Raw genomic sequence first — 27,652 nt, 5'->3', positions numbered from 1 at the left:
TATGACTGCCTTAAAGCATTATGGAGAATGAGTCTTGCTCGCTGTAGCAGCTACATGTCCAGCACTTGCTGGTCACGCTAGGCAGTGCAACCACAATGAAGCAGTGAGTTCTCATGCTGAACTCAGCAAGCAAATCCCACCTGTGAAAGGACTGATATCTTTCCTCCTTTACTACTAAACATTGTTCTTCACAAGTCACATCAGTATGTGATCTCTTCATCATGCATCTCGGGAAAGATGGCCTTATCATAAGTGAAAAGCACCTGCAGCTCACACTGACTATAGTGGAAGCTGAAGGGCTTTGACACTTGTGGTAAGCCAGGCCAGTGTTTCTCAAGACTGGAAGGCAACATGGATATTGCTTGGGAAGGATCTGAAGTGGCCTCTTAGAGGTCTTGGATGATGTCATTACTGTAAGCCATCAACACAACCTGGATGAGAGAACAGGAAAGTGGTTTTGACACTAAACTGCAGACGCAAAGCGGATACCAAGCTGGGATGGTCTGACTTTGCTAGCACAGGAGACCTGTGTCTCCATACCACCTTATGCAGAAGCTAGCCAGGCATGGGTCCAGCTTGACAACACAGTAGAAACAGGTGTGGTCTCCCCACTTCCAAATGACAGGATGACAAGACCCAAGAATTCAAAACTTAGAAGCTAACAAATTAGCATAGGAGATGGAGTCCCAGTGTGAAATGCGCACAAATGGCTCTCCGTTTTACAGACATGACAGCCCCATTTCTTGTAATACCACTTCTTGAAAAACATGGGAGGCTTTCAAAGCTCTGTCAGGATTTCAGACTGTGACCTTTGTTTGTCAATTAAAACAGCACTGCTTCACAGTCAGCCAATTAATGCCTTGACCAATGCTGTAATCACTCCCAGACCCAAATGAGGTCTCCCCATTCTTCATGGCAGCCCACTCTAATTACTGCCTGCAGGGAGATGACAAAATTAATGTTGGGAGTTATATGTGATAATGAGTTGCAACTGGGTGCAGTGACATTCAGCATCTGCATATCCATACCCAGCTTTAATCTGTACTACTTGTCTCTCCCCTCCTGTGCAAATACTAGAAAGATCCCGATTCTGCTCAGAGGCTGCTCTGAGCCTCCCAACCTTGGAGCTGTGATGCTGTTTTACTTCACTAATTTGGAAGTCTCTGTCTCTTGTTCTATTAATAACTTTACAACACGACAAAAAAATTCAAAATGGCATGAGAGAGAAGACTGAAAAAATGGTGACTTAACCCTTTGCAGCCATATATATTTGTTTTTTTAATCTGGAATCTTATTAAGATCTTCCTTTAATTAGATCTCTATATGCTTATCTGGTCTCTATGTGCCTATCTTAAAATACCCTGCTGTACATTGCAGTGTGGAAGTCAAAGGTTTTACATTGCACTGTGCATTTATACTGGAAAATTAAGATTTCTTTAAAACTGCATTACCATTAAATACGATCCACATTTTGTATATAGTTTCTGCATTGTCAGTCCAAACAGCACCCACATTCTCCCATGGACATTCAAATCATCTCCCTGCACATTTGCTGATTTTAGCAACAAGACTGAGATGGCGACTTTTCACTGAGGCTGCTACATGTAAAAACCACACTTCCCACCTCTATTTCATATTCCTGTTTCAGGATCTACCTTCCTAATATGTAAAGAAAAAAAAATCAAAATGAGTTTTTGAGACCAAATGTGATCCAGTAAGCCTTGTACTACTTCAACTGCAGTTTGCCTGCTGTGCTTTCTAACGTACAAAGGGACAAAGAGTAGCAAGCGTAAAGTGCCATCATAAAACCTCTTTCCCCAAACAAAACTTCTGTTGGATGAAAGGATTCAGAGATGTTCTTGTACCCACTGTAACTCTGTAAGCATAACCAAAGCCCATGACCATCTTAGCACTGTAAAAGAGACACCCAAGTGGGTCCATGTGTCATTCCTTATTCTTAGGAACTATATGTCATTCAGAAAGCCTGTATCATCAGTGTCTACAGGGCAATATTTGTATCAGAGATATCCAGTAATGTCTTGTTTATTGGCATAATCTGCCCCTCACTGAGAACCCACCAGTGAGACTTAACCTGGTCTTTCACTTACTCTTTGGTTATACATCCGAGTTTTATATTTACCTAGAAAACGTACTTTATCAACCTACCAGCCTGCATTGGAGAAATTCCTCCCAAATGTAAATACTACTAAGGCGCTCCTCTTCACACTCCAGAAGCTCTGTTAATCTTTGCTGGTGTCTTCCTCCTATTGTCCTGACTGCTTCATTAATGCTAAGTGTTCCACTAAGCCTATGGCTTTCCTCTACAGTGTAGGAGCCATTCTCCATAACCCATAGCTCGCCCAAAGAATACTCTCCACAACCACTTACCTACAGCCATACCTGTCAACCTCCTAAACACCAAATGTGTAGTAGTGACCTCCAAAATGCATTGCAAAGGCCCAACATTCATAGCAGTCATATGTCACCATGAGAAGCCACAATTGTATGGTTATAACACTGAAAGCATAGTACATAAAAACAAAAATGTTAAGGACTTTAATCTCCAAAACATTATATAAAATAAATGTACAACTGAATGTAAAAATAAAATAATATAATGATAGTAACTGAAACAGAAAATAGTAATAATAAATATACAAGGAGACTTAAAATGTAACTACAGTATGGCCCCATGAAGAAGGAAAACTAGTTGGAAAAGACAGGATATACATACTGGGAAGGCGAGTCATGTGTGTGCAGTTGATGTCAGTGAAACATCAGAGCTGCTGAAGAAGAGGCGAGGAGCGCATGAGCAGTACCGCTGAGATTTCAGTCATGCAAAATATTTAAGAAGTAGCATTCCAGTCAGAGAGTATGCAAGAAGCTTGCAGGAGGAAAATCTCCATTCCAAATTGCAAATCTAGTAAGTCAGTCAATCACGTCCTTTAACTATTCACAGGTTTGCTCCATACTCTTAGGAAATCCTCTGTAAGTCTTCCACAGCCCAAGCTCTCTAACTCCACCCTACCAGCTAGCCTCCTTAAACCCAGCATCCCACTTCTGAGTTTCCCAGATGAGCACCAACACAAATTCCAGCACTACCTGTCAGAAACACTTGGAGCAGCACACTCCTGCTTCTGCACAAAGCCTTCTTGTAACCAGAAACGCACTTTTTTTTGCCTGGCACCACCACCATCACTAAGAGATCCAGCCAGTAGCCCTCCATTACCTGAACTTGGACATCAAAACTTCCAGGTTTTTTGGGTTCCTGTTGCATTCTCCTGCCATGCAGATGCTGGGTTATCAGTGAGATCCACTCAACTTCTTTCAGAAGTTCTGCAATGGTACCGCTTAAAGAATTATGCCTTAACAAGCCTGTGGAAGATGGATCTAACCCCAGCATCCTCCCAGCTCTTCTCTAAAAACTAACCCCTGCCACACACACCTGATCACTAGAGAGCTCAAGGCCATCTTCACACCACAGCGTGCAGCACTTCCTGGAGATCGCAAGGAATAAACTGGTTCTAGAACCAGAAGCGGGTTGGTCTCTGTGTATTTTGGTCACTGTCTGTGTCCTTGCACCAGTGTTGTGTTGGCACAGCACTAGTCTAAAGAAACACATTCATGCTACATTTCCATCATCCTTAATTATGTTACTGCACTGTGGCATTGTTATTCCCCCATTTCAGCCAAAGCTCTCCAGAAATGACTGTAGGACCCAACTGGTATTTTGCAAGTTGCTACGTTTCCCAAACTTCTGTGCCTCTAACACTACAGCAAGGGCTGGGTTCCAAGAACAGTCTCCATCCTATCCAAAGATCTTGCTTTTGGATTTCCAACTTCCATGATGGCAGAGGGCTGATGAAGTGCTAAGGTTTGTGCTGTGCTAGGCCTGCCTTCTTTACAAAGGTTGTATTAAAAAAGGGAAGTTGCTGCTTTGTTTTCTAACAAACTTTGAATTCCTCTAAATTTCTTGTGCTATGCATCAAGGAGGCCACTCCTGCAGAGTCCCTCAGGCCAAAGTACCATTAATGTAACCTGGAGACATGCAGAATGGGTACAACAAGGAGTTGGGTCTTTTCTTTCTTTGGGTTTTTTCCCTCCTCTTTGCCTTTACTGCCACAATGTATTTTACAGGATTAGTGATTTACAACTTCTCAAAAGGAGACCAGCCCTTAGATGTGACATATAAAACACCTGACGTTCTACAAATTCTAGGCAGAGATAAAGTAAATCTTATCAGACACTTCTAAAGCACACCAGAAGCTCTGTGAGATATAGGTGGACATAGTATAAGCCATGCTGAGTAGATGCACCACTGGCTCTCAGGCCTGTCACCAGGCATTTGTGGAACATCATTCAAAGAGAGGAATTTGGTGGGATCCTGAGCACAAAGACTTTGAGAAGTCTACAGGTACAGCTCATGGGAAATGTGGGTCACCATGTGTAGTCTAAACTGTAAACAGTTGCAGTGAGCTGTCAGCTAGGAGTACAAGACCTGGGTCTTTGGGCTCAGACCAATCTCTGAATGGCAGAGCAGAGCACCACAAGCAACAAGCAGAACCATGCAGCTGCTTCAGCACAGTTGCAATGCTGTGAGGTTTTTGGCAAGCCTCAGTGCAGAAGGCAGCACATTGAAGGTGACAAGTGTATTGAAGGTAGACAATGCAAGTCTAGAGTAATAACTAGATATACAAAGAACTGAAGACTTTTAAGCAAGACTTGGGCATCCAGAGAGGATTAGGAGCCCTTGGTACTGAAGACAGGAAGGCCAGAACAGCACAGTCAAAAAGAACACACACTGTAGAGCAAATGCAACCCAATGCCTGGTCCCAGGTGAGGTGCAAAAACATTGCTCTTATCAAAGGGGAGAGAAGGGACAGGTTCTACCATTTCCCCTCCCAAATAAGCTATAAAAAAGAGAAAGATTTATCTTCCCTAAACCCCTAACTGCATCCCCACACATTCCTTTCAACTTGGGGCCAGCCAAGGAAAGGAGATTATCACTGACACAAGAAGCATGAGGAGCTGTGTCAAATCCCTCCTGCACCATATGCCAGATCTGCAAAAGAATATCCTCCCACCTACTACAGCACAGCTACCAAGGCAGACGACACACTGCAGGGAGAGGCTGCAAAGGGTTATGGACACAGATTGGTCTCCATCTTAATGAAAACGTGGGATGCTATTGACAGTGGGGGAGTGGGAAACCCTTGCTCCGTGATGGTCTATAAAACCTTGTAGCTGGAGTTGGACTGCAGCTGGCCGAGGTCACTCAGGTGCCAGTGGTCCAGTGTTGGGACGATCTTGGCCCCTATCTGCCCACGTACCATGCCATCCGCGAGGGGGAAGACATTCAGAGAGTTAGGACGTTCCTTCCTGCTAAACAGAGAAACAGAGAGAGAGGGGAAACCAATCTGTTAGCCGTTTACAAGGTTCTTATAGAAAAGAAATAGCACACTAACTTATCTGAAATATTAGTCACTAGAAATTGAATTGCACTCCTTTCCCTCACGTAGCAGCCGTATGAACTCCCAACTCCCACAGTTCCATGGTTCTGTCTATGCAGACCCATAGCGTCTACTGCTAGAGCCATACACCTTCCTGGGGAGACTCTAAGAGGGAAGGGGTCAAGCAACCACAACAGGCATGAGTGACTTCTCCATCAGTATGAAACATTTAGGGGGAATGGAAAAGCGCAGGGAATCATCAGACAATTTAAGTCAGTGTATCTTCCTAGAAACTGTGGGAAAACAAGCCACAGCAAACAACTCTCACAGCAAAAAGAAAAAAAGTTTCCAGAAAACCTAGAGATGTCATCACTGGATTAGGAAAGAGGATTTTAACTAAGAGTCACCTATATGACACTTCTGTATATTTCATCCCAAATCTGGTTAGCTCCAACAGCAGAAATCAGAGGGGTTTTGAATACTTGCAATATTAAGCAAGAAAAATAATACTTGTACTCTCTGATCCACTCTCCATACCCATATTACAGTGCACTCAAAATTCAGAAACTAAACAAAGGTATAAATGAATGCATCATTCATATTGCCACATGTCTGTGTTTACGTTTTCTTCATCCCCTTCTTTCTGGAAATTGCAGGTGACTAGCTAGCTGCAGGTTTGATTTGGAATATAAAAGCTGGCGCAGGTTTTGAGACCAGGTTCCAGTGGGAGAAAATCTATAGCAAGCAGTGGAGGTGGAAAAGGCTGCAGCAGCACGCCAAAACCAGCAACTGGTTTCGTGCCAAAGAAGCAGGCCTGCGGGGACAGCACCCCCAGCAGCCTCTGTTAGCTGGGCTCCAGTGGCTCTGCAGAGATGAACTAAGCTGATCCTCTGTGTGACATGTACCTACAAAGGGGTTCAACCATGGTACTTCACCTACTCCTATATGGGGCTCCCGCTTATTGGTGTGGGATGACAAAATCCACCCTTCTGCACACCAGTATTAATAACAGTAGATCTTCATGTGCCTTTCTTTAATGATCATCAGCACTGGTCTGATGACCAGGCTAGGCAACCACTGCAACCACCTCACCCATGACTGCGGGCAAAACAACTGCAGCAAGACCTAAGGACCCCCAGGATGCATGCAAACACACTAACACCGGAGGTGGTGCATGAACCAGCTCATTTATGAAGGAAGGAGTGGGAGTGTCTAGCAGAGGAGACAATGTTTGTGGAGAAAACCAAAATGCCCAACCTTCCCATTCTCAGCACTGCCCGGCCAACACAGCGTGCTGCACTGCTGTGTCAGTGTCGCTCATGATGAGGAATAATCGCTTGCTGTGGCCTATCTTGCATAGACAGAAGGGGCAGAAAGGTGTTCCCAGTGTGGCCCAGCAAGGAGATTTGGGATGCATTTTTCCTAAGAATCTGCATTAAAATCCTCTCCTGAAGATCCTAAAGACTCAGACATAGAAGTTTCATAGACAAACCCTCTTACAAAGGCAGCACGTAACTGGGTTCTACAGGAACACAGATCATTGACACAACCTGATTTACCTTACTTTCTTTTATATGAAGGATGCAATCATCTTTCAACAAAATCAAAACCAGATTCATATATGATAGGATTTATCAGTTTCCCTGTAGCCTTTCCACTCAAAAGGGATCTTGATGTTTGTTACTTTTAAATATTAACAATTGCTGAAGATTTAGAGAAAACATTCCACTACTGTTTGTCTAAATGCTGATTCATGACCTCTGTCCTTCCATTTACACCTGCTCCTAATAGGTCATGATGCCAAAGTACACTTACTTATGTCTGTCTTCTGGCATTTACCTCTCTTTATCCTACTGCTCTCATTTCAAGACCCTGAATTTTCTAACTGTTGTTTTAAGTTTCTAAATAACATACTAGGGAAATTTTTCCCCTAATATGATATTTCACCCCTGGCACTGTACTGATATAAGCACCACAAAAAGTATAACCAGTGAGGTACGTGAGATCATTAAGAGATTCAAAACGAGAAATCAGAACTTCATGCCACAAAGACAGAAAATTCCTAGTTTTACAGTTAAAGAAATAACTCAAGGGTCCCAAAGAGTCTACTGTAAAAGAATCATTCTTTTCAGAGAGAAAAAAATCAGGCCATTTTTTGAGCTGCTTTTTTAGTTTCATATCTTTGCTCTTCTTCAGGTTAGAATGACGGTCTTAAAGGAGTCATGCTTCACAGGTGTACGTAGCTGGAGAAAATTTCCTATAACTGCAAAACATTTCTTGCAAAACAAGTGGTGCAGTCAGAATATCTAACAACATGCTATAATATAAATGCTTTTGTGACTACGCTGGGATGGCCTGACGTAACTCCCTGGCAGCACTGAGAGCTTTTCCAAACATATGCTGAGACAGACATTAAGTTATACTTCCTCTTTAGGTAATCTCTATCAGATTTCTTTTGGGAACCCACAGTTTATTTCTATGTTCGCATACAAACACCTGCACATTTAACGTGCAAGGAGATACAGCACCCCACTGAATGTACAGGGAATGTATGAACTTCACAGACCCTGCTAAACAGAGAACACAGGTACAAAGTCTCATTAGCATCAGAAGCTGTGGGACCTTCAAGAAAGGATTTTAACATAGATTGTTAAGAAACTTCCTTGCTGAGTTTCTCTGGAAACACTTTCCAGCCTCTTCTGAACCTCCCAGAAAAGGGGAAAGAGCAAACACCACAGAAGAGCTATCTTCAGCTTCATAGTCCTGGGGCTGACTACCAGTCTTCAAAGAACTTTAGTGTATCCGCAGGGGAAGTTTAAGTTTTGAGTGCTGGAGTAACCTTCATACAACCAATTCTTTCCAGTACAGGGTGACTCTTAACACTTGGTTAGTTCCACCTTGTGTTAGTTACAAAGTAAACAGCAAACGACTCAATAAAGGTTTGCAGTAGCCAAAACCTGGGATCAGGATGCTCTACAAGTAACATCCTAAAGCTCATAAAACATAACAAAACTACGAGTTGTTTGCCAGCATTCAAAGATGATAACTGCTCTCTTTGCAGGCTCTGGGCATAGAACCTGCTGCACAGCCCAAAGTCCTAAGTGCCTTCGGAGAGCTACTAACAGTGACACACATTTTCTGTCCCGCTCAGCAAATACGCATGCCTTGTGCTCTATACTAAAGTAAGGGAGAAAAGATGGCTTTTTAAAACATTCTGGGACATAAAGTGTGAATGGCCACTCACAGAGGACTGATCCTGTTTTGGGACTCAACTTCTGTGTCTTCTGCGTTTGAACACACAAGCTTCTTCCTCATGTGTTATCCCAGTAGCTTGGTGGCTCCCTCTGCCTCACCCGAATAAGCAAGTCTAACACAGGTGCCAGTAGACAAAGAGAGCAAGAATGCTGGTACGGTACATTCCCAGCATCACACTGTTGCTACTCAACAGCAACCTCCCAAACTAGGATTAACAAAGTTAAGATGCAGCAATAGGATTTACCTTTTCCTCCATGACTGGCGATGACTGCAGTGACAAACATAACAGCCAAAACAGAGCATCAATTGCACAAAAAGCGAGACAAAAAAAAAAACAAAAAAACAACCATTAGAGAGCAAAGGTCATGCAAACATGCAGCCCTACAACATATACAGGGTATGCATGCACTGGAATCCACAGCATGTGGAAGTGTGCACTATACTCATTACCCGTCTCGGATGGTGGTAGTTACACACACTCCCCAACAGTTCTTGCACAAACTTCTCCCAAGTGACAGGCAAACATACCCGATGTACTTATAGTTTTATGCAAAAATGCACCCCTATGCAGTCTAACACACCCAAGCACATCCACAGATGAAAATAAATAAGTGCACTCAAATTTGTGTGACAGGCCATGAGAATTTATGCCCCTGTCCCCTCCACTGCACTGAGATACATGAGCACTGATGTTCACCCCCACCCAGCTCTGAAGTGACACAAAAACACACATCTGACCCAACTGCTTGTGCACAAACATATACAAACACAGAGCTACACACACACGCACGCACGCAAACAGTGCAAAGCTTGAAATGAAGGAAAAAGTCCAATTTCCCACTGGTGGTTCCTGCAAACCCAGACCATAGCCCCATCAGGGGCCTTCGTAGACGTGAAATGTTTCTCTTTTTTTCTCTCCCAGGAGACTAGCAATATGTCACACTTAGAAGGGTAAAAAACTAATTTATTTAATATGAAGAGGCAATTCTTGATGCAAATTTTGCCCTTCATCCCAGAGAACAGCAGTCTTGCAGATATAACCAGTTACACTTTTCACTGTGCACATCTTTCACGGAATGATAACATAAAGACACAATTAATATTAGCTTATTTGAAAGTTAGCGAAGAAAAATCTCATTAAAATCAACTTCTACCATGCAGTCCAACCCAAATCTGGAAGGTGCATATATGAACCACCCTTTAAAAGAGAGGGGCCCTAAGCATGCTTTTGCCTACATTACTATTGTATTTTACTGTGTAAGTACTTCTACAGATACATTCTTATTTACAGAAGGATAAGTGGGAAGGGGAACAAGCATAACACACTTATCCCATTTCAGCTGTAACATGAGGATCAGACCATGTTCTGGGAGCTCACTCTGGGCTTCCAGACTGTGAGTGGGAGAGGAGAAGGAAGAAGAATAGTCTGGTAAGGGAGATTTTATGAACAGAACACCTATACAAACTACTTATTCGTTTTATACCGTGTCTTCTCTTGCTTTCCACACCCCTCATGCCTGTCTCTTTTGCCTAGGAAGGCTGCCATCTATCTTTTAATTTTCTTTCCCCAATAGATTTTTAGATTTTAGACAATCCAATTTTAGCCAGACCCCAAACACTGTATTCTGTAATTATTTTTATTCTCCTAAACCACACTTTGTTGTGAGACTAATTTACTGTTTTGTAGAAAATACAGCACAGAGATAACTCACAATACAGCCCACTCAACAACTACAACAGCCCTTAGTTACTCCTTTCTAGAAGAAATACTGTAAGATATTCTTTTCTGAAAGGGCTATTCAACTGTCAGAAGAGGAAGGGTAAATAGTGCCCCTTGATTCACACACAACTGTGTCTTTCCTTCCTTTATGTAAGGCTTTGGTAGCCTTATAAATGAGAGTATAAAAATCTTATCAACTGATTCAGAATAAATAAAAGATGCTTCTTTGATATACCAGTATCTCCCACCTTTAAGTTATTCTTTTAGCCAAGGCTACAGAAGTTATCTTTAATTATTATGGCAGGTAATGAAATGGCAAATAGACAGTATTGGAAAAAATTCTTCACTGAGAGGGTGGTCAAGCACAGGAGCAAGCTCCCCAGGGAAGTGGTCATGCCTCCAAGCCTGTAAGTGTTCAAGAAGTTAGGTATACGGTTTAACCTTTAGGTTGCCCTGTGTGGGGTCAGGAGTTGGACTCAATGATCCTCGTGGGTCACTTGCAGCTCAGGATATTGTATGACTCTAGGGCTGCAGGGATCTGGCAGGGGTGCCAGGCTAATTACCAAAGTTTCTGAAGATTCATGTATTTAACTCCCTTTCCACCCTTCACGCTACTTTCATTGACAAGGTGGGGTTGGGTCTCTTTTTCTCTCCCTTTTTCTTTCTTACAATACACAATCAAAACTTCAGCAATCTGAACTAAGTCTTTCCCAGGGCAGTCCAACACAGCAACAGGGAGCCACAGCAGACAGAGGGTATTTACACTTCCTATGCCAGGACCTGAAATTTCCTTTCTACTACATTACCCCAAAACCAACTGACATTCTGGTATTTGTTACAGACCTAAATACAAGTTACTAAAATATCCTCACTTATTCTTCCTTTATTCTTAATATACTTCCTTATTCTTAATTTCAAAAAATTTTGCTCTTCCTTCAATACTCTTCTTTTGCATTTTCATCATCCCTACCAGATAATACTTCAAAAACTTTCATGGCTTTCCATTTATCTGTTTTCTCAGTATTTTCATCTCCGTGCCTTTGCCCATGCTGCCCTTTGTGTACAGTCTTACATGGCATTCCCACTCCTTTTCTTAGCCTAATGCTTCCCAAAGATTTGGTTTTTGAGTGAAGTTCAGTGGTATTAACCAGCTCAAGTTCACAGATTTTAACCAAGATCAGTCAGACATATTTTATAAGAGACAAGGGAGAACACACCTAGCAGGCACTCTTTTTCAAGTATTCCTTTGCAGCTGGTATTGTCCCCATCTATTTTTCAGACCAGCAGCTCTCACGGCTTGCGGTCAGCATGTATGCAAAATCTTTTTAACACTCTTCGTGGCCAGAAGAAATTTAAAAGTTAAAAAAAGACAGGCAAGGACAACCAAAAGATTTAATCTCTCGCAGCGTATTACTTGATCAATAATTTTCCCCTGGAAAACACTGTTCTAGTTTAAGACTTCCTAAGTTAGACAGTGTCACTATAGTGTTAATCATCTGATTAGCATGTGATGATTAACACAAATAGTAATGTGCCATGCATAAAAATTGCCACAGAAAACTTATTTTTTATGGCTGAGTGACTAAATAGATTACACTTAATCTGAGTAGATTATGTGTTATGTGATCTATTACTTCTCTAACCAGTATTTATGCATCACTTCTACTTCTCACTCCCTGGGCAATGTTACTGGTATATATTATCAGAAAGAAAGCAATTGGTTCCTTCACATACCAGTTAAAACCAGACGTATCTGTACCAAAATCAATGTAACTGCAACCTTTGTGCTTTAAATTTGTTGTAAGACTATAGAAGACTAGTTCTTCTACATACTGAACTTCTTTCCTACCACTGCCTTCTTTAAGCACAGGCTGGTTCTTACTGGTTTGGTACTCTGAAAACAGGGTGGGGAGGGCAGGGAGGGAGGAAAATAAATTTCTTGGGGATAAGTAGGTCTATTGGTTGACTGACTTACAGAAAGCTTTCCTTGAAGGAACAAAGGAAAAAAAAATCCTGTAATGGTGAAGCATTTAATTGGTACAGTTTTGCTGGCTATCACACATACAAAGGCGCACGCGCACACACACACCCCCCAATACTTTTTTTGACACCTCCATCCATTTTATAGGTAAACCTTTTACATACTACCTGAGAATACAAACGTATTTTTCCAGAGCCCCCCAATCAATAGCAGTGTGACAAAGCCTAAGCTTTGTAACAGAACACAAAAAGTTCCTCGTCCTCAGGCCTTAGAAAACGTACCCACAACTCACCCCCAACCCATTACAAAAAAGTTTCAACTACAATCCATGGCCACAGAGAAAGATCCTGCTTCTGGTTTCTTTCTCTCAAATATATACATTCGGTTTGTAAGTTCCCGGGTGGCTTACATTACATGGAGAGGTTATGGCCCTACCTTCTCCCAGGTAGACTGCCCTCAGTTTGATTATTTCCCCCAACTTGCTGCATCTTGGATCGCTCAATGTGTTCCACATAGGTCTGAATCATCTGTGAGGAGAGAAAAATCCGTAAGTCAAACAGAGGAGCAGACTCATTTTCTGCTTTTGTTTTATCTTCTCCAGCACCCATTTCCAATTCCCTCCATTTTTTTGCAAATCTCCTTGTCTTTGTTCGTTTCCTAAGCTGATGATGTAAGTGAATGGACTAGTCTGACAGAAAATCTGACAGCAAATAGTGTTGGAAATTACTTAAACTTAATCTCGTAACAGAAAAGCCATGAAAGACCATATCCAAAAATAATGTAAGACATCTGGAGTCTCACTGGCAGTGGGAGACGAGGTAGTGGGGCACTGTTCACAGAATCACAGAACAGTTGAGGTTGGAAGGAACCTCCTGGGGTTGTTACCCAGGACCATGTCCAGGTGGTTTTTGAATAGCTCCAAGATGACGACTGCACCATGTCTCTGGGCAATCTGTGCCAGTGCTTGTCATCCTCACAGCAAAGAAGATTCTACTCATGTTCAGAGTGGAAACTGTGTCCCAGTTTGTGCCAGGTGCATCCAGTCTTGCCACTGGACATCACTGAAAAGAGCCTGGCTCCATTCCCTTTACACCCTCCATTCAGATATTTCTGATGTTCCCAAAGTTCAGAAGCTCTAGCCATCACTAGTATTGTAAAGCTGAATTATTTGACATGACGTTACATATAGGATAGTAGTTTATTTATTTAGAAATAATGAGATGACATCCTACCTCTGTGTGACGTTGATGTAGCGCATTATACTCTTTCTTCATTTCTGATTCACGTTCCTCCAGTCGTGAAACTACAAAGAGAAGATTCCAACCATCAGATAACACACATCAGGCTCTCAAAAGAAACTGGAAGCCTCAAAGCATATTTTGTTAGAAATCTATTTATACCTACTGAACAAAACAAACCAAAAGAGAACAATGCATATTGTGGGATCTGGTCTTCATCACAAACTCAATTCATGAGTATCTGCATGTTTCCAAAATAAGCAGACCAAATAGTGCAATAAGACCACAGAAGCAGAGTTTTTCAGCAGTAGCCTGGTGCCCCATAAGCGTCCTAGTGAATTCTGAGGGAAACCTCAGCCAGCAAAACACTGCTGCATATGTTAAGGAAGTATTTGCAAAAATAAACTAACAAACAAATAAATGTGATCGTTTATATGAGAAAAAATGGGAGGTTCCATGCAGGGACAAGGAGAAACTAGAAACCAGATTCCAAAGCTTCACCAATAGCCCAAATCTTCCATCTGGAGAGACTGAGCATGCTCCACACAAGAGAAACAATGAAGCCTCTACTAAATTAGTGTGGAAACGTCCCATCCTTTAGAAGGCTTAGAATTTTATACCAAAGTAAGGCATAAACAGACATTTCTGGCTTTGCATAAATTACATTAAAACAAACAAAAAGTATGAAAAATATTTTCAAAGTAGCAGCATATGTGTGGAAGGCAAAGTGTATAATCATGTCTGGTGTACAACTTTGCTTACTCTGATCTGCATAGTTTTTGGTCTTCAGCTCCAGCTGTCGAGTCTGAAATTCAAGGTGTTCCACTTGGATTTGTAGTTCCTTCTTCTCCTGCTCCAGTGCATCTTCAAACTCTATAAACTTCTGAATAGGGAAGAAGCAGAGAAGGAGGTATGGATGAGAAAGTACTGTAATTACTCCAATAGCATTTAATCAATCTGAAGATACTACTTCATATGAGGAAGTATTAGCTATATTTAATGTATAATTAATACATAAACAATCGTCCAGCATGAGTTATGTAAACCAGTTCAACTCTATCACCTTCAGCAACATTGTTCTTCCTCATGCCAGGCTGAATTTTGATTCCTGTTAATTTGATGTCAGAAAAGACAAATTCTATTTCTATGGTCAATATATTTACAAATACTTAGGTCAGAAATCTTCAGACCAATTCCTCTATCTGTGCAGTTTTAGAAAGCATCACCTATAATTCACATGGTGGGTAAGCTTTGCAGAAACACACAAGTCTTGTGGAAAACTTACCCACAACTCTGGGAAGCTGAGAGCAACCTCAGCACCCAGAGATGGTGACCTGCCCCAGCAGCAAACTTGAGAAGTGCTCTGTGGTACATGGGAGCCAAGGGAAGGAGGAGGGAAACAGGCAGAGGAGGAGATTCTCACAGCAGAATTTAACAAATTTATACCTAGCAAAAAAAAAAACTTCGCTAGCTGCTCTTGGCAAAGAAGGGAGGGAAAGGATCACTGCTGCTAGCTCTTATTAGCAACAGCGAAGTGGCAGGTGTCCACGTAGTAGTGTGGACTCCTGCACAGAACACTGGGCTGAAGGAAACATTTGTACAGATATACTAATTTCACAGTGAAAACACACCAGAAAAATACCTAATTTCAGGTTATTATTACTGTAAAATGTCACTTTTGACCTGGGAGTTTTAGTAATTCTTTGCATTGGATACTAGCATGCACAGCAAAGAACAGTAAAACATGTGAAACATTCAATTTAGCTCCACTGTAGTGAATTGATATTACACATTACTCTTGATAAGAGCTATAGTCACAGTTGTTTTCAGGAAATATTTAAACCTAACAGGGTCCCTGGAAAGTGAATAGCATCCTCAAATCTCTGAATATACTTAAGCAAGCCTGGTTCTTGTGCTATATGTGGTCATGAGAGCTTTTCTGCACAAAACACTAATGCATACCCATATGCAATAATGACCCATAATCCATACCTCTGGACGCAGAAATTGAGTTGGTTCTAGTAACACCCCTGACAAAAACTTGTGGAAAAATCCATAAGGCTCAGAAAACATTTGCTCTGTTAACCACATACATCCTTTCCACAGCCAACCAAGTCTAAAGCTCAGTCCCACACGCTTACAATGGTGTAGGATACTAAAGCTATCTCACTAGCTTCAGAACACGTCCTATTCTGGCTTTACGAACCCCAAAATTCGAGTCTTGTTACATTACATCTAAACAGCTACATCCAAGGAAGATACAACAAGAGAGTTGTCTGCATCAACCAGTTCAGTAATGGAAACGCAAACCCGCCAGCTGAGTGGCAAGAGCACGACTGGGGCCGGGAGCAGCCCTGCATTCAGAGCTGCAGAGGAAGAGAGCGAGCAGGAAATAAAACCACGACAGCTGCAAGCAGGAGGTAACAGGAGCTCACAAGGGTGCTCTGCTCCTGGCCCTGCCTCTTTTCCTCTCTGTCCATTTGCAAAATGCTCCTTAGGTTGAGCTCTAATAGATTCACCAGCACATGCACATTGGCTGGCTGAAATCTCCTCTTTCCAAAAGTATGAACACTGGGAAAGAAAAGCCTTCTCTCAGGCTTCTCTGTACTCTGCATGGGGGAAAGTGTAGCTCTCTGCAAATAATGCCGTTCAAGATGGCATGGCAATTTTAATTTAACAAAGTAAAGCCTCATTGTACTCTAAAAGAGAAAATATTTTTTTTTATAAGATTCCCAGGGAAGCAAATGCATTTTGATGCACAGTAAGATTATTTTGTTAAATTCTGCACATGACACAACATGGACAGTATTTGACTGAGTTCTCAGGATAAGCCCTGTGCACATTTCCTATTACTTTTACTGGAATAATTAGCAGTGGCACTGGAGCCATCATTATATTTGTGAAACGGATCTCTCTATAGATGACTGAAAGGCTACATGATTAACTATTCTTGCAGACTTTTAAAACTGTTCAGTAAATTCATCTGAACAATGAGTCAGTTTCCATTCCTACATACCTGTATTTATAGAAACAAATGCATTTCAGCCACGTCTCATTTTCCTGCCCAAATTTATTGCAATAAGGTGACCCCCCCCAAACCCCCGCCTTATGCTTGTTTTCCAGCAGTATTTTCTAGAAATACCAGAAATGCCAATACCTTTCATCCATTAAAAAGGAGTAATCTCAGAGGCTAAACATCTACTTTTTAATTAAATTTTAAGACAGTACAAGGTCTTAGATTTTTAAGTAAGCATTTTTTCTGAGATGTCAATTAAGCATTTAAATCCCTTGAACACTCACAAATATCCAGCAATCTGTTTTATGGATTTTGAGACACTTATAAAGCAATCTGCTTTGTAAACTTTCAGATTTATTGTTGAAACATTTTCCAGAATAACAATATAATTCCAGAATGAGTAAAAAGCAAAGAAAAAAAAATTCTAACCAACATGGCTACCCCGAGCAACAGACCTAGAGAAGCAGCAGTTTAACTTGCTCCATTTGGAGGACGGCTAGAAGCTACACCAACAAAAGAGCTATTTTCCTGGTATAATCTCCATCTCCTTGCAAGGTTTTGCTGGAACCATTCTGTGCTAAAGCTCTATTCACGAACCCTTTTAATTACATCCAAGGGCTAAATCTCCACCACATCACACTGGCTCAGCTTTTACTACCCTGTTGACTTGAGATACCCTCCTGCTGCTAGTCCTCCATCCAAGAGCATGCCACCCAGACTAAGCAGGAATGAGGTTTTTAACAGCAATAAAAATTAATGGACTTTAAGGAAAACATTCACAGATTTCTTGACAGCAAATTAGGAAGCCAAAGAAGTTATAAACCCAATTTTATTCCCACTATATAGGTCATCTTTAATAGGATTCCTGGATTTGCTGCTGCTGTTTTGGTTTAATTCAGAGGAAATTGATTAAAAGATTAAGTCTTCCACAAATATGGCTCAGTCTTCTTATTCAGTCCTGCCTATTTTGCAATGTAAAAGTAAGCACAGAAACAGAAAACTAGAAATCAATTAACTATTTGGAGCAGAAAGAGACATGGAGACAACAATATTAAAAATTAGTATTACCCTATGTATTCTCAGGGAAGAAGAGCATTTCAGATAAATGTATTCCAGTATATTCTGTCCTATCTGCTGAAGAGATTGAAAAATTACATTTGTGCGCAGGGACCCAAGGGCTCTTCACTCTCCCTGTCTCTGAAGCATCTTTTAGCTGCTCCTGCCTCAGAAGCCATCTCACCTGAGGTTCTTCCTGTGCATCAGAAAGGCTGAAGGGCTGAGAGCAGGAAGAGTCCCAAATCCAGAGAGGAGCGAAAGGCCACACCAGTGGGATGAGGAGAGGAGGTTTCACTGCCAGGGCCACCTCCGAAGAAAGCACGCTCCTGACTGAGGAGACGGCTTAGCACACACTGTCGCTGCCACTCATCCTTCATGGTACAAGTGAGCTCTCACCAGGGTATTCAGGCAGGCTTTATTTTTTTTCCAATAAGCCAACAGCAGACATTTCATAGAGCATCTAGGGAAGACCCTTACCAGCAACTAAAAGCAGCAGAGATTGAAATGACCTTGCTTAGGAATATGAGCACGTCCACAAGCACAACTAACCAGTGCCAGGAGTTTGAAGAAAACAGGCACTTCAGGTACATTTGTACCTCCAGAGACAGAGGCAGCAGAGGCAGCACTTCATCTACAGTGTGATGCTGTGCCACAGTGCTCAAGCTGCAGCTCATATATGGCTGTGGATGGCCCAGCCAAGCAGCACCGCCTGGACTGGCTACAGTCTCTCTTCTGCCCTAATTCAGCCTGCCAGGTGCATCCCCTAGCACAGAGCACATCCCCTGCCACATGGTGCTCTCTGCACCAACCCCCACCTTCTGACATTGCTGGAAACTCATACCAGGGCAGGAAAAACAATAAAAAAACAAAAAAGAAAAACTGCATAAAGATTTTATTTTTTTTTTAGTTAACCAGTCACAAAGGCAATTATGCAGTAAAACCAAGCACATATTATTGAGTGAATGCAGCTCAGTAAATAAACATCCACAGGCATTTCACATTTTCCATTTCTTTCAGGGGTGGGGAGGTGGGGATGCAGTTGGGGGGATGCTCTCTTTAACTTGAAGTGGACCAAGATGTCACCTTGACCTTTTAAACCTTATAAACAAACAGGCAGAAGGGACACTAACCTGAAAGCCCCCTTCCCATCTGAACATTTTCTGTCTGTATTATTTACAAAAAGCACCAAAACCAGTTATAATGGAAAAAAAATGCCTTTGGTTCACTCTTGTTCCTTGTGTTTTTGATCTAAGTTTGTGCACAGCCAAACCTATCCAAATGCTGCACAAATGTTCAATGCACAAAGAAGCAGCTCCATGTCTCTGTGGGTGCTAACTAAAATCAGCAAGCCTTCAAAAGGGAGAAGAATATTCACATGAATCAAATTCCTGCTTCTGGCCTCAGAAAGAGAACAAGTTCCAATGACTTACTGAAAGCAGATACTGCAGATATTACCTTTGCTTCATTATAAACTTAAATATTTAACAGGATAAGAGTGGGTCAGGAAAAAAAACCAAACAACAAACCCCCAAACAGCATAGCTGTATAGTCTTTTTAAAGACAAACTAACTGAGATACACCATTTACAAAAAAACTCTGCTAAGAATTAAAATGCCCAGGGTACTGAGTTTAAAAACTGAAATGCAAATGCAAATTTGCTGACTGCATTCTTTCACTTCAGTGCTGCCAAAAGGCAAAAAAAAAAAAAAAAAAAAAGGTGCGCAAAGAACCACAGGCTTAACTTGCTGCTATGAGGTGCCCTGGATTCCAAGAGATTTCTCATTTGCAGAGCCAGGTGCTGCTACTGATTTTATGTGATGGTTTCACTGCACGGAGCTCAGTTCAGATCCACACCTCAGTGATTTCACAGCTCCCAGCTCCGTCTTTATGAAGATGCAGTAAAGACATAGAGAAAACGAACTAAAAAGGTCCAGATAATTCTACTGACGGTAAAGAAAAAAGAGCCCACGCTCACAGTAGTTCTCAATAGCAAGGCTGACCACAGCATTAACATTTTTATCATTTTTTATCATTTTTATTATTTTTTCCAGAGCCTCTATGCTTGCTTTCAAAGAATAATTTCTGAATATGAACAGTTACAGTTAAACAGTTAATCACCTTAGTGATCTAAGAAAACTGGAGTATGAAACTGCTACACATAAAAATTAGCCACATGGATTTTCTTCTGCTAGCCTCTATCCTCAGATTTCAAACAGGATAGCTAGTCTGTAATAACCAAGGATTATGACAAACAACAATGGCTCACACACTAGTCTTTACAGGGAAAATATCTAGCATAAAATCATCTTAAGGCAAAAGAATGAGTATTCCTCTGAAAAGCCGTGGTACAATGCTGATCACTTGGCTTCCTGCTTTCCTGCCTTTTGCAAAGGAAGAAAATGACTAAAAATAGTAGCATATAATCAGAAATCATCACATCACATCAGTGATAAATCAAGCAGAGAGCCAGAGACGCACTTATATGTAGAAATCTTCTTGCATGGCCTTAATCTGTGGTAGCTGGTAGTGTGTGCAATGGTTCTGCACACCAAAGGGAGCACTGGGGGTTCAGTCTCAGACCCGACCCTCGTCCCTTCGCTGGCAGGAGATGGCAGCGCTGTGGGTGCAAAAGCAGGGTTGCATGAAGAAGCGTGGAATGCACACCTGGCAGAGGCATCCACCAGGGAACAGGGGTATGTTGGTGAGGAGGGGAAGGGCTCATGCCGCATGCCGCTTCCCAAGGGAGGTCACCTCACCTGCAGGAAGCCCACAGAGGAGGGAGGCAATGCTGGTTGCGCAGTCCCCGCACAGCTTCCTGGCAGCACCTAATCAGGTTGGCAATTTAGGGAGACAGTGCTTTGGCTTAGAAAGCCACGACAAAGAAAGAGGCCAACTCCTGGCTCTTTAAATTCTGACTTGCTCAAAACCAAGCCTCCAGTCCCATTATCAGGCCCACTGCTGCTGGGTTTTACATGCTACTCAAGGTGAAGACCTTGCTCTTTTCTCTTAACAGGAGCCATTTCACTCAACAGCAACTTCAGGAAGCAGAGATTGCTTCCATACAAAGCAGATGTCTACCACATAGTATCTGACACTCAAATGAGTAATTCACACTTTCTTATTGTAGCTCCTGTACAGGCAATGGCCACAGTCAGATACCAACAATGCCAGAGCTTCAGGAACTGAATGTTAAATCTTTTCACTTTGACAATCAAAAAAAGGATGTTTAAATTACATTGCTTCTCAGAATTATGGTGGCCATCAGCAAAATGCTCCCTCAGGAAATAACTTCCATTTCAATAGTCGAGAGAGAAATCCGCTTCTCACTTTATAAGCCAGCCTACAACGATGCAGCTACTTTTTACAAAAGCGTTAGAGAGCTGTGTAAAAATCAACAGATAGTTTAAAATCTCAAACTATGAGTAGATGTTCAGATTTTATCCCTACAGGTATTTTATGTAAAGCCCAGTCATTTATTTAGCAAAGCTGAGGTAGAAGATTAAGGAATTGAGCCTTGTCTACTTTACATCAACATTAATTTGACTCCATTGCACGAAAGCATTCCTAGTTTCTATCAAGAGAGGCAGTACAGGCATATTTAGTGTTTCCCTTGTGAAAACCAAGGTTTTGCAAATACTTAAAGCTGCTCTCCCTCGTTCGTCTCAACAGCTGAAACGTACCCTCACACAAATAGAAAAATATGGCCATCAGCCCACACACAGTGAAAAAAGCATACCTGAATTTCCAGCATGTTGTTATCTAACATGACATGAATTTTAGAAATGTTTTGGCCCCTGAGAGCAGAGGTTTACTAACAGGTAACAAGGGGCTCCTTGCACTTGATAATCACTCATCTCGCTTCAATCCCCTGAGGTGATGGACAAGGTTTGAGGGTGCTCCCAGCAACGCTCACCCTTTCTCCTGGAAAACCCTTGCTTTCCTGGGGAAGACCCTTCCCCAGGAGACCCAGGTCAATCCCAGCCACAACACCTGAAAAGCGAACCCCAGATTCCCCTGCAGCCTGGATGCTCCCCAGTGGTACCGACATGCAGTGAAACCCCAATGCATCTGTAATCCGTGTAAGAGACCCTAAACAGCAACTGTGGCACAAGAAAATATGCAATCACTAAGTGTAAATTCTAATAATAGCCCATATCTTCTCCATCTCAGAAGGATCTTAGTTACCACAACCAAGAATATGCTATCTAAGTATTAATTTTATAAGATGTAGTTTAAAAGACCAAACTGCAACACAAGTGCACTGACAAACAGCAGAGAGTCCACAAGCTGAAAAGAAGTTCAGCTGCAACTGTGAAATGAAGCAATCAACAGCTTAAAACCCCTGACTACACCATACTTTTTAAAACTCCCAGGTAATTAATTTACCATCTCAAATTTCATGCTTGTTCAAAATCTTATCCTGCACTTACCACAAAACTTAGTAAATCACAACTGTGTTCTCCTGTGCCTCTTACTGTGTTCTGCGAGGGTTCCCCATTTCTGGTGTGTCTGGCAATTATGCAATCACAGTTGTGACAGCAGCGATATAGAAACTCTTATAATTGTCATTGCAGAGCTTGGCATGAAGTTCAAATCATATTCACAGTACAACTTATGTTACACATCAACCTTTGGACCAGGAGGTGTTTTATATAAGGAATGCATGATTATAGTAATAATTCTATATTGAATACTTAAGGTACATAATACTGATTCACGTGAAGATGCTTACACATAACTATGCATTTAATACGGAAAAATAAATATCAGCCTTCGTTGGCTGAGGTTTCTGACCTCAAATATAACTGGCAGTGAACAGGCTATTTATTAGTAGAATGGCCAAAACATTGTAAAAGAGAACAACCTCTTCCTCTTCCTTCCTATTTTTTTCTGAACACATTATAATGCCTTTTTAACTGCATTTTAAACTTGTTTTTTAGAGTTTATTAGTCCAGAAGGGCACACAGCATACAGTTTCATGATGGAAAGATGCTCTGAGCTATGCCCTGTGTCTGAATCTTTGCCACCCTCCCCAAAGACAAAGGCACTCCTGAAGGAACATTTCCATCTCCATAAAGGCATACAACTTTCTAGTGAAATAACATTTCCTTTACATCTGCAGAGCTTGGAGATAAAGATTTTTGTTCCTGTTGCTAACTTCAAGAAGTCAAAAAGACATTTTTAATCTGCTAGATACTCTATACTCACAGATTGGTCTCTGAATGCCTTCTGTGAAATAAATGTCTGTCTTATTGATTTATGCAAGGATTACCATCTCCTATATTCCTATTCCAAGGGATCTGATTCTTTTTACAAAAGATCGCTTTTCTTTTAAGATGCTCTCTGTGAAGTACGCCTGGTCCTACAGCACATCCAGGGGAGGCAGAGGGGACCCTCCCACACCCTCAACCCTGCTCCAGATCTGCCCGAGAGACAGAGTTCGCCCCTCCTGCTGCTCACATCTCCTGGTGGGACTAACGACATGTACACGTGGGACAAAAGATGTGGTGGAGGAAAGGGGTGCACAAAGAAAGGATGGGGTCCTTGCAGACTTCTTCTCAAAACTGCCTTGAGAACAGCCTTGTCCTGTATTTCCATCAGCAAGCACAGCCAACAAGAAAGGAGGTGACACTGTCAAGTCCTGCAGATGACATAAGACCAGGAGGTGCCATCAGCACTAAAAAGAACCAAACTATCACAGGGGAATAACTGGGTGATGCTGAAGGCCAGAGCAATACTGGGACTGAACAGCACACGACTGCAAGGGTGTGCACACAGGGACAGCCATTTCTGCTGTGATGAGGAGGGTCGAGAGGAAGGAGCTGATGACAGAACGATTTGTTCATCAGACCCCACAGTGGCAGGCGCTAGGCCAGATGCAACTGCAGCATGAGGAGGGCAAAGAGGAGATGCACATGCTGCCACCTCCTGCCACCCCATGCCACACAGACTGCACTGGACTGTGCTAACGAAAGTGACAGCCCGCAGATTTTTTAGGTCTATAATCTCAGATATTAGTAGGCCTTTGAAAAAGGCAATGTGACACTGGGACACTCCTGGGACAATATTCACACCACTGTATGAAGCACTGGTAAGATGTACCTGGAAAACCACCCTGCTAGTAAGTAGAGGAGATTTCTGGAGGCAAAGGGCACCTCGTACAAGGTATACCAAATCAATGGATAAAAACAACATTTTAGCTTAAATTGAACATGCTTTTAAACATAAATGCTCAGAGGTTGAATGTGAAAGTATGGTAGTATCTGTTGAACGCCATTATCTTCAAAGCACAAATGAGAGAGTATTATTTCTCTAACAGTCTTTCACCATTTTCTAGTAAAATGAAAATATTTTCTAGTAGAAAGAGATATGACTAATATAATTTCTTAAGCATACGTGTGTAAATACTGTGTCTTCTTATTGGATGTATACAAAGAGCCAAATTGCATCAAACCAGTGAGAAACAACTTGTTTTTAGAAGACTACAGAAAAGCACAAAGTGATAAACAAAATAAAATAGATTATTTAGAATGAGACATCTCTATTTGAATAATTAAAATCAGTTACTGGTGCTTATTTTCAGTCACTCTGGTGTTCTAAGGATAAAACTGATACCAAATCCAATCTAGTCCACGCAACACACCTTAAAAGCAAAGTTTTGGGTGTACAAAGCTACCAGGCCACACACTTTTCACACAGCTGTAACACTGGAGAAGAGAAATTCCTCGTGCAAGAAGAGCCTATTAAGCATTACACGAAAGTGAAAGGGCCAGCTTACATGGCCATCCTGTATTTCTCTCAATACTTTTTTCATTCTTACACCATGAACCTCCCTTTCACCTTAAAGGAACGGGTATTTCTAGCAGATATGTGTCAAACTGTACGGTACTGAAGGGTACCGTAGAAAGAAAAAAATAAATGTACTGGTAGCTGCTCAGATCTTCATAGGAAGCAATCCTGAGATGTATCAAAGCTGTACAGAACTTTCACTAATCTAGCAATACTTTTCTGAAATATTCAGCACATGCAGTATCCATGCCTGTTACGTCTTCCATAACAGAACATTTCTGCTTCCACAGCAAGGGCTTGGGGTCGGAATTTAACCCTCCTATTGGAGGTATGGCTAATTTCTTTTCTAGAGGAACTTCAGATGAGCTTTAAAACTAGATTTTGGAAGGTCAAATTTAGACATGTATAGAAAGACACCAGAAATACTCCATTATATCCAATATACATCAGTGGATATTTCACTAACAAAAATTTTAAAATCCATTCCATGGGCTTCTGGGGAGAATATTGAAACTTAGCAACAATAAATGTGGTGAAATGGGAAGGCAGGCCCAGACAGAGGCAGTCAGTTAATGCCATCATCACCATGAAATATAAAAATATGAAATATAAAACCCCTCAAGATTTAGTAAGAAAAATGCTACTTATGTATCAGTTACTTGAAAAATCTCTTAGCTCTGAAACCACTCACTCAGATTTTAGCTCGGACACTCTGAAACGTAATCTAGACAGTTTCCTTAAGTAACGCTGGAGGAGAACTTATTCACCAAATTAAATGCTGAGAGCACCAGATTCCTCTTAATTTTACCACCATGGAAAGCTCTAAAATGAATACCACCAACTCTGCCTACCCATTCCTCAACCTAGGGAGGTTTCTCCTGAAAACAGACACCTGCCTCCTCAACTGCAGCTCTAAAGCCAAGAGAGAGACCCAGAACTTGGTATGAGATGTGCCATGTGAGTAACAGGCAATTTTCACCACCTTCTACTCCTGCACACACCATACACCTCTTGCCTTACTCCCCATCTCTGTTTGCTGTGACACGCTGAATTTAGATTGCTCAGTGTTTAAGCACATGCCCTAGTGTCCCATTTTCTGCAAGACACAATGTATTTTACAATGAATAACAACTAAATAAAAAAAATAGATTCTCTTTAAGCTCAACCAAAACATATATTTGGATTATTTTCCAAAGCTATCCTTGATTGGTGAAAGAAAACTGTAGAATATCCTGAAACAACACCTCCCTCCAGAGTCGAAAGGGGAAGGTACTTCTCCATAACTGAGTTCTTCTAAATGTGTTATACGTCATGTTGTATAATTCTTCCGAATGTGCTGTTCATAAATGTGTTCAAAGGAGCCCTTTCAGTCCTTTTTAAGCACAGAATCCCAGAACCACAAATTTCAAACAGACTCTGAAAAAGAAGGCCAAAAGCTAACGTGCCTCTGGGCCGTACACCTTGAAAATATTCAATCATTAACAGATTAGTTATTTTTCCTGTTTTAAATTAGGATTTACAATTACCACGTACCATTCTCTTTTGGGAGAAACTCAGCATGTGTCCGACAGGAAAACCCTTCCACAAAACACTGCAGATGGGAGGGCAGGCAAACCTGTTTTTGATACTAGTACATTGCTTCCCCTCTCCAGGGGGATGAGCAGGTCTGCTCTAGCACTGAGAGGCAACTAGCATTCATGCCACAAAGTACAGTGGCTGAGGTTGGGATGACCAAGCCACAGGTAGAATGGGAAAGAAAAACAAGAGCCTGAAAGTGTTTTTGTCAGACCCAGCTGAGCATCGCATCCTGCCTTGAGCAGGTCCCTTCAAATCAGGGCACTGGGAGAGAAGGCAGATACCAGTGGCTGCCTTCTCTGTGGAGACCACCTCACTATCCAGCTCAGGAGCAAACAGCCCAATGCTTCCCGTTGATACCTGAACTAAAGCAATCTGTCCTGCAAAGCAAGACACAGCTCTGAGGATATCGTTATGGACACCTTGCAGCCCAACAGACTGTAAGGTGAACTGCAGACAAACGGAATAGTACACCCGATGTATCAATTTTGAAGGCTGACCACCCCCTTGAAGAAAAGAAAGGATTTTCCACCACAAAATACAGAAGAATTGCAGTGTTTGGCATGGCCCATGTGTGGCATCCCTGGACACATGGATTAGCTGTCAATCTTCCTGAATCAACGTGCACCCTCAGACTGATGGTCTATCTATTTCAAAGACTGAAATCTGAAATCTAGAACTGAAATCACTGTTGATCAAAAAGGGGACAGATGAAATAGCAGCCCTGCACATATCTGCTGGTCCTCACATTGCTGTAAGCAAGGGCTGGACACAGTCAGCATGACACAGGCTGAGCCTATGAGGCTTGCATGCACAACGTGATATAAGAAGTATCTGAGTACCATGGTGCAGTCTCCTGGAAATGCCAAGCAGGTTCCCACTGGGAAAGGCAGGAGAGGGTCCAGCTGACTGCTCATACATTACTGCACCACCTGAAGTCAATGCAGAGCAGCCACTGCCTGGCCAGCACTCCTCATGTGTGCTCCAGGACTGTGCAGCAGGAGGTAAGAATAGGGATGGAGCAGCTCCTCTCAGGTGAGACACCCCATGCTTCCTCCTCAGTGGCATGAAAGGATCTAGCCTGCTACAACTTGTCGGAGGCACCATGACAAGCGATGATGATGTAGATGTGTACCATCTTCATCATCCTCAGCAGGCAAGAGGAAGAACAGAGGTGCTGGGGTGCTTCTGCTAGATGAAAGATTGCATCATTTGCAGAAAAGCGAAGACTGGCTAGGGTTTTTCTTGAAACTTTGGCCATCACAGTTATTAAAATTCATTTTCAATGGTAGTAAGTCCAAATCTTCCCAGACCTTCTTGGCTTTTCTCTTACAATTCTACCCCCTGAAACCCCAATGCTAAGTTCTGCCTTCATACACCTAGTACATCCCAACAACATTCTTGAAAAATCCACCTGCAGAGCCACGAACAGAACATGACCACAAAGCAGCCTGCTTCATTTCATCAAGAGGAAAAAAAAAACAACTTCTCACCAAAGCCCGCCTGGGGATTACAATTTGACTGATACAGCTAAACCTGTAGAGGAAAACCTGGCCAGATCATCATCATCAA

The 27,652-nt window shown here is 41.9% G+C and overlaps 1 protein-coding gene across 32 annotated transcripts in view; it reads right to left on the bottom strand.

The window, feature by feature from the left end:
- Positions 1 to 27,652, bottom strand: part of MAPK8IP3 (mitogen-activated protein kinase 8 interacting protein 3) — a 78,802-nt gene that overhangs the window by 42,246 nt on the left and 8,904 nt on the right. For 13 of the 32 annotated variants that reach the window (XR_010374692.1, XM_064462281.1, XM_064462292.1 and 10 more), the window contains exons 2-6: positions 14,407 to 14,527; positions 13,639 to 13,709; positions 12,842 to 12,933; positions 8,950 to 8,973; positions 5,238 to 5,382 (exon numbers count right to left, since the gene is read on the bottom strand). Coding sequence is in view for 29 of the 32 variants with exons in the window: in XM_064462281.1 (XP_064318351.1) it covers positions 5,238 to 5,382; positions 8,950 to 8,973; positions 12,842 to 12,933; positions 13,639 to 13,709; positions 14,407 to 14,527 (453 nt within the window). In the remaining 3 variants the exon portion in view is untranslated. Of the gene's footprint in view, positions 1 to 2,388; positions 2,516 to 5,237; positions 5,383 to 8,949; positions 8,974 to 12,841; positions 12,934 to 13,638; positions 13,710 to 14,406; positions 14,528 to 27,652 lie in introns of those variants that run through there. The other 19 variants (XM_064462305.1, XM_064462307.1, XM_064462310.1 and 16 more) reach the window with 9 other exon arrangements.

This window comes from Phalacrocorax carbo, chromosome 10 (assembly GCF_963921805.1).
Source record: "Phalacrocorax carbo chromosome 10, bPhaCar2.1, whole genome shotgun sequence".
Taxonomy (NCBI): Eukaryota; Metazoa; Chordata; class Aves; order Suliformes; family Phalacrocoracidae; genus Phalacrocorax; species Phalacrocorax carbo.
This window is presented reverse-complemented; position numbering and strand designations above follow the sequence as displayed.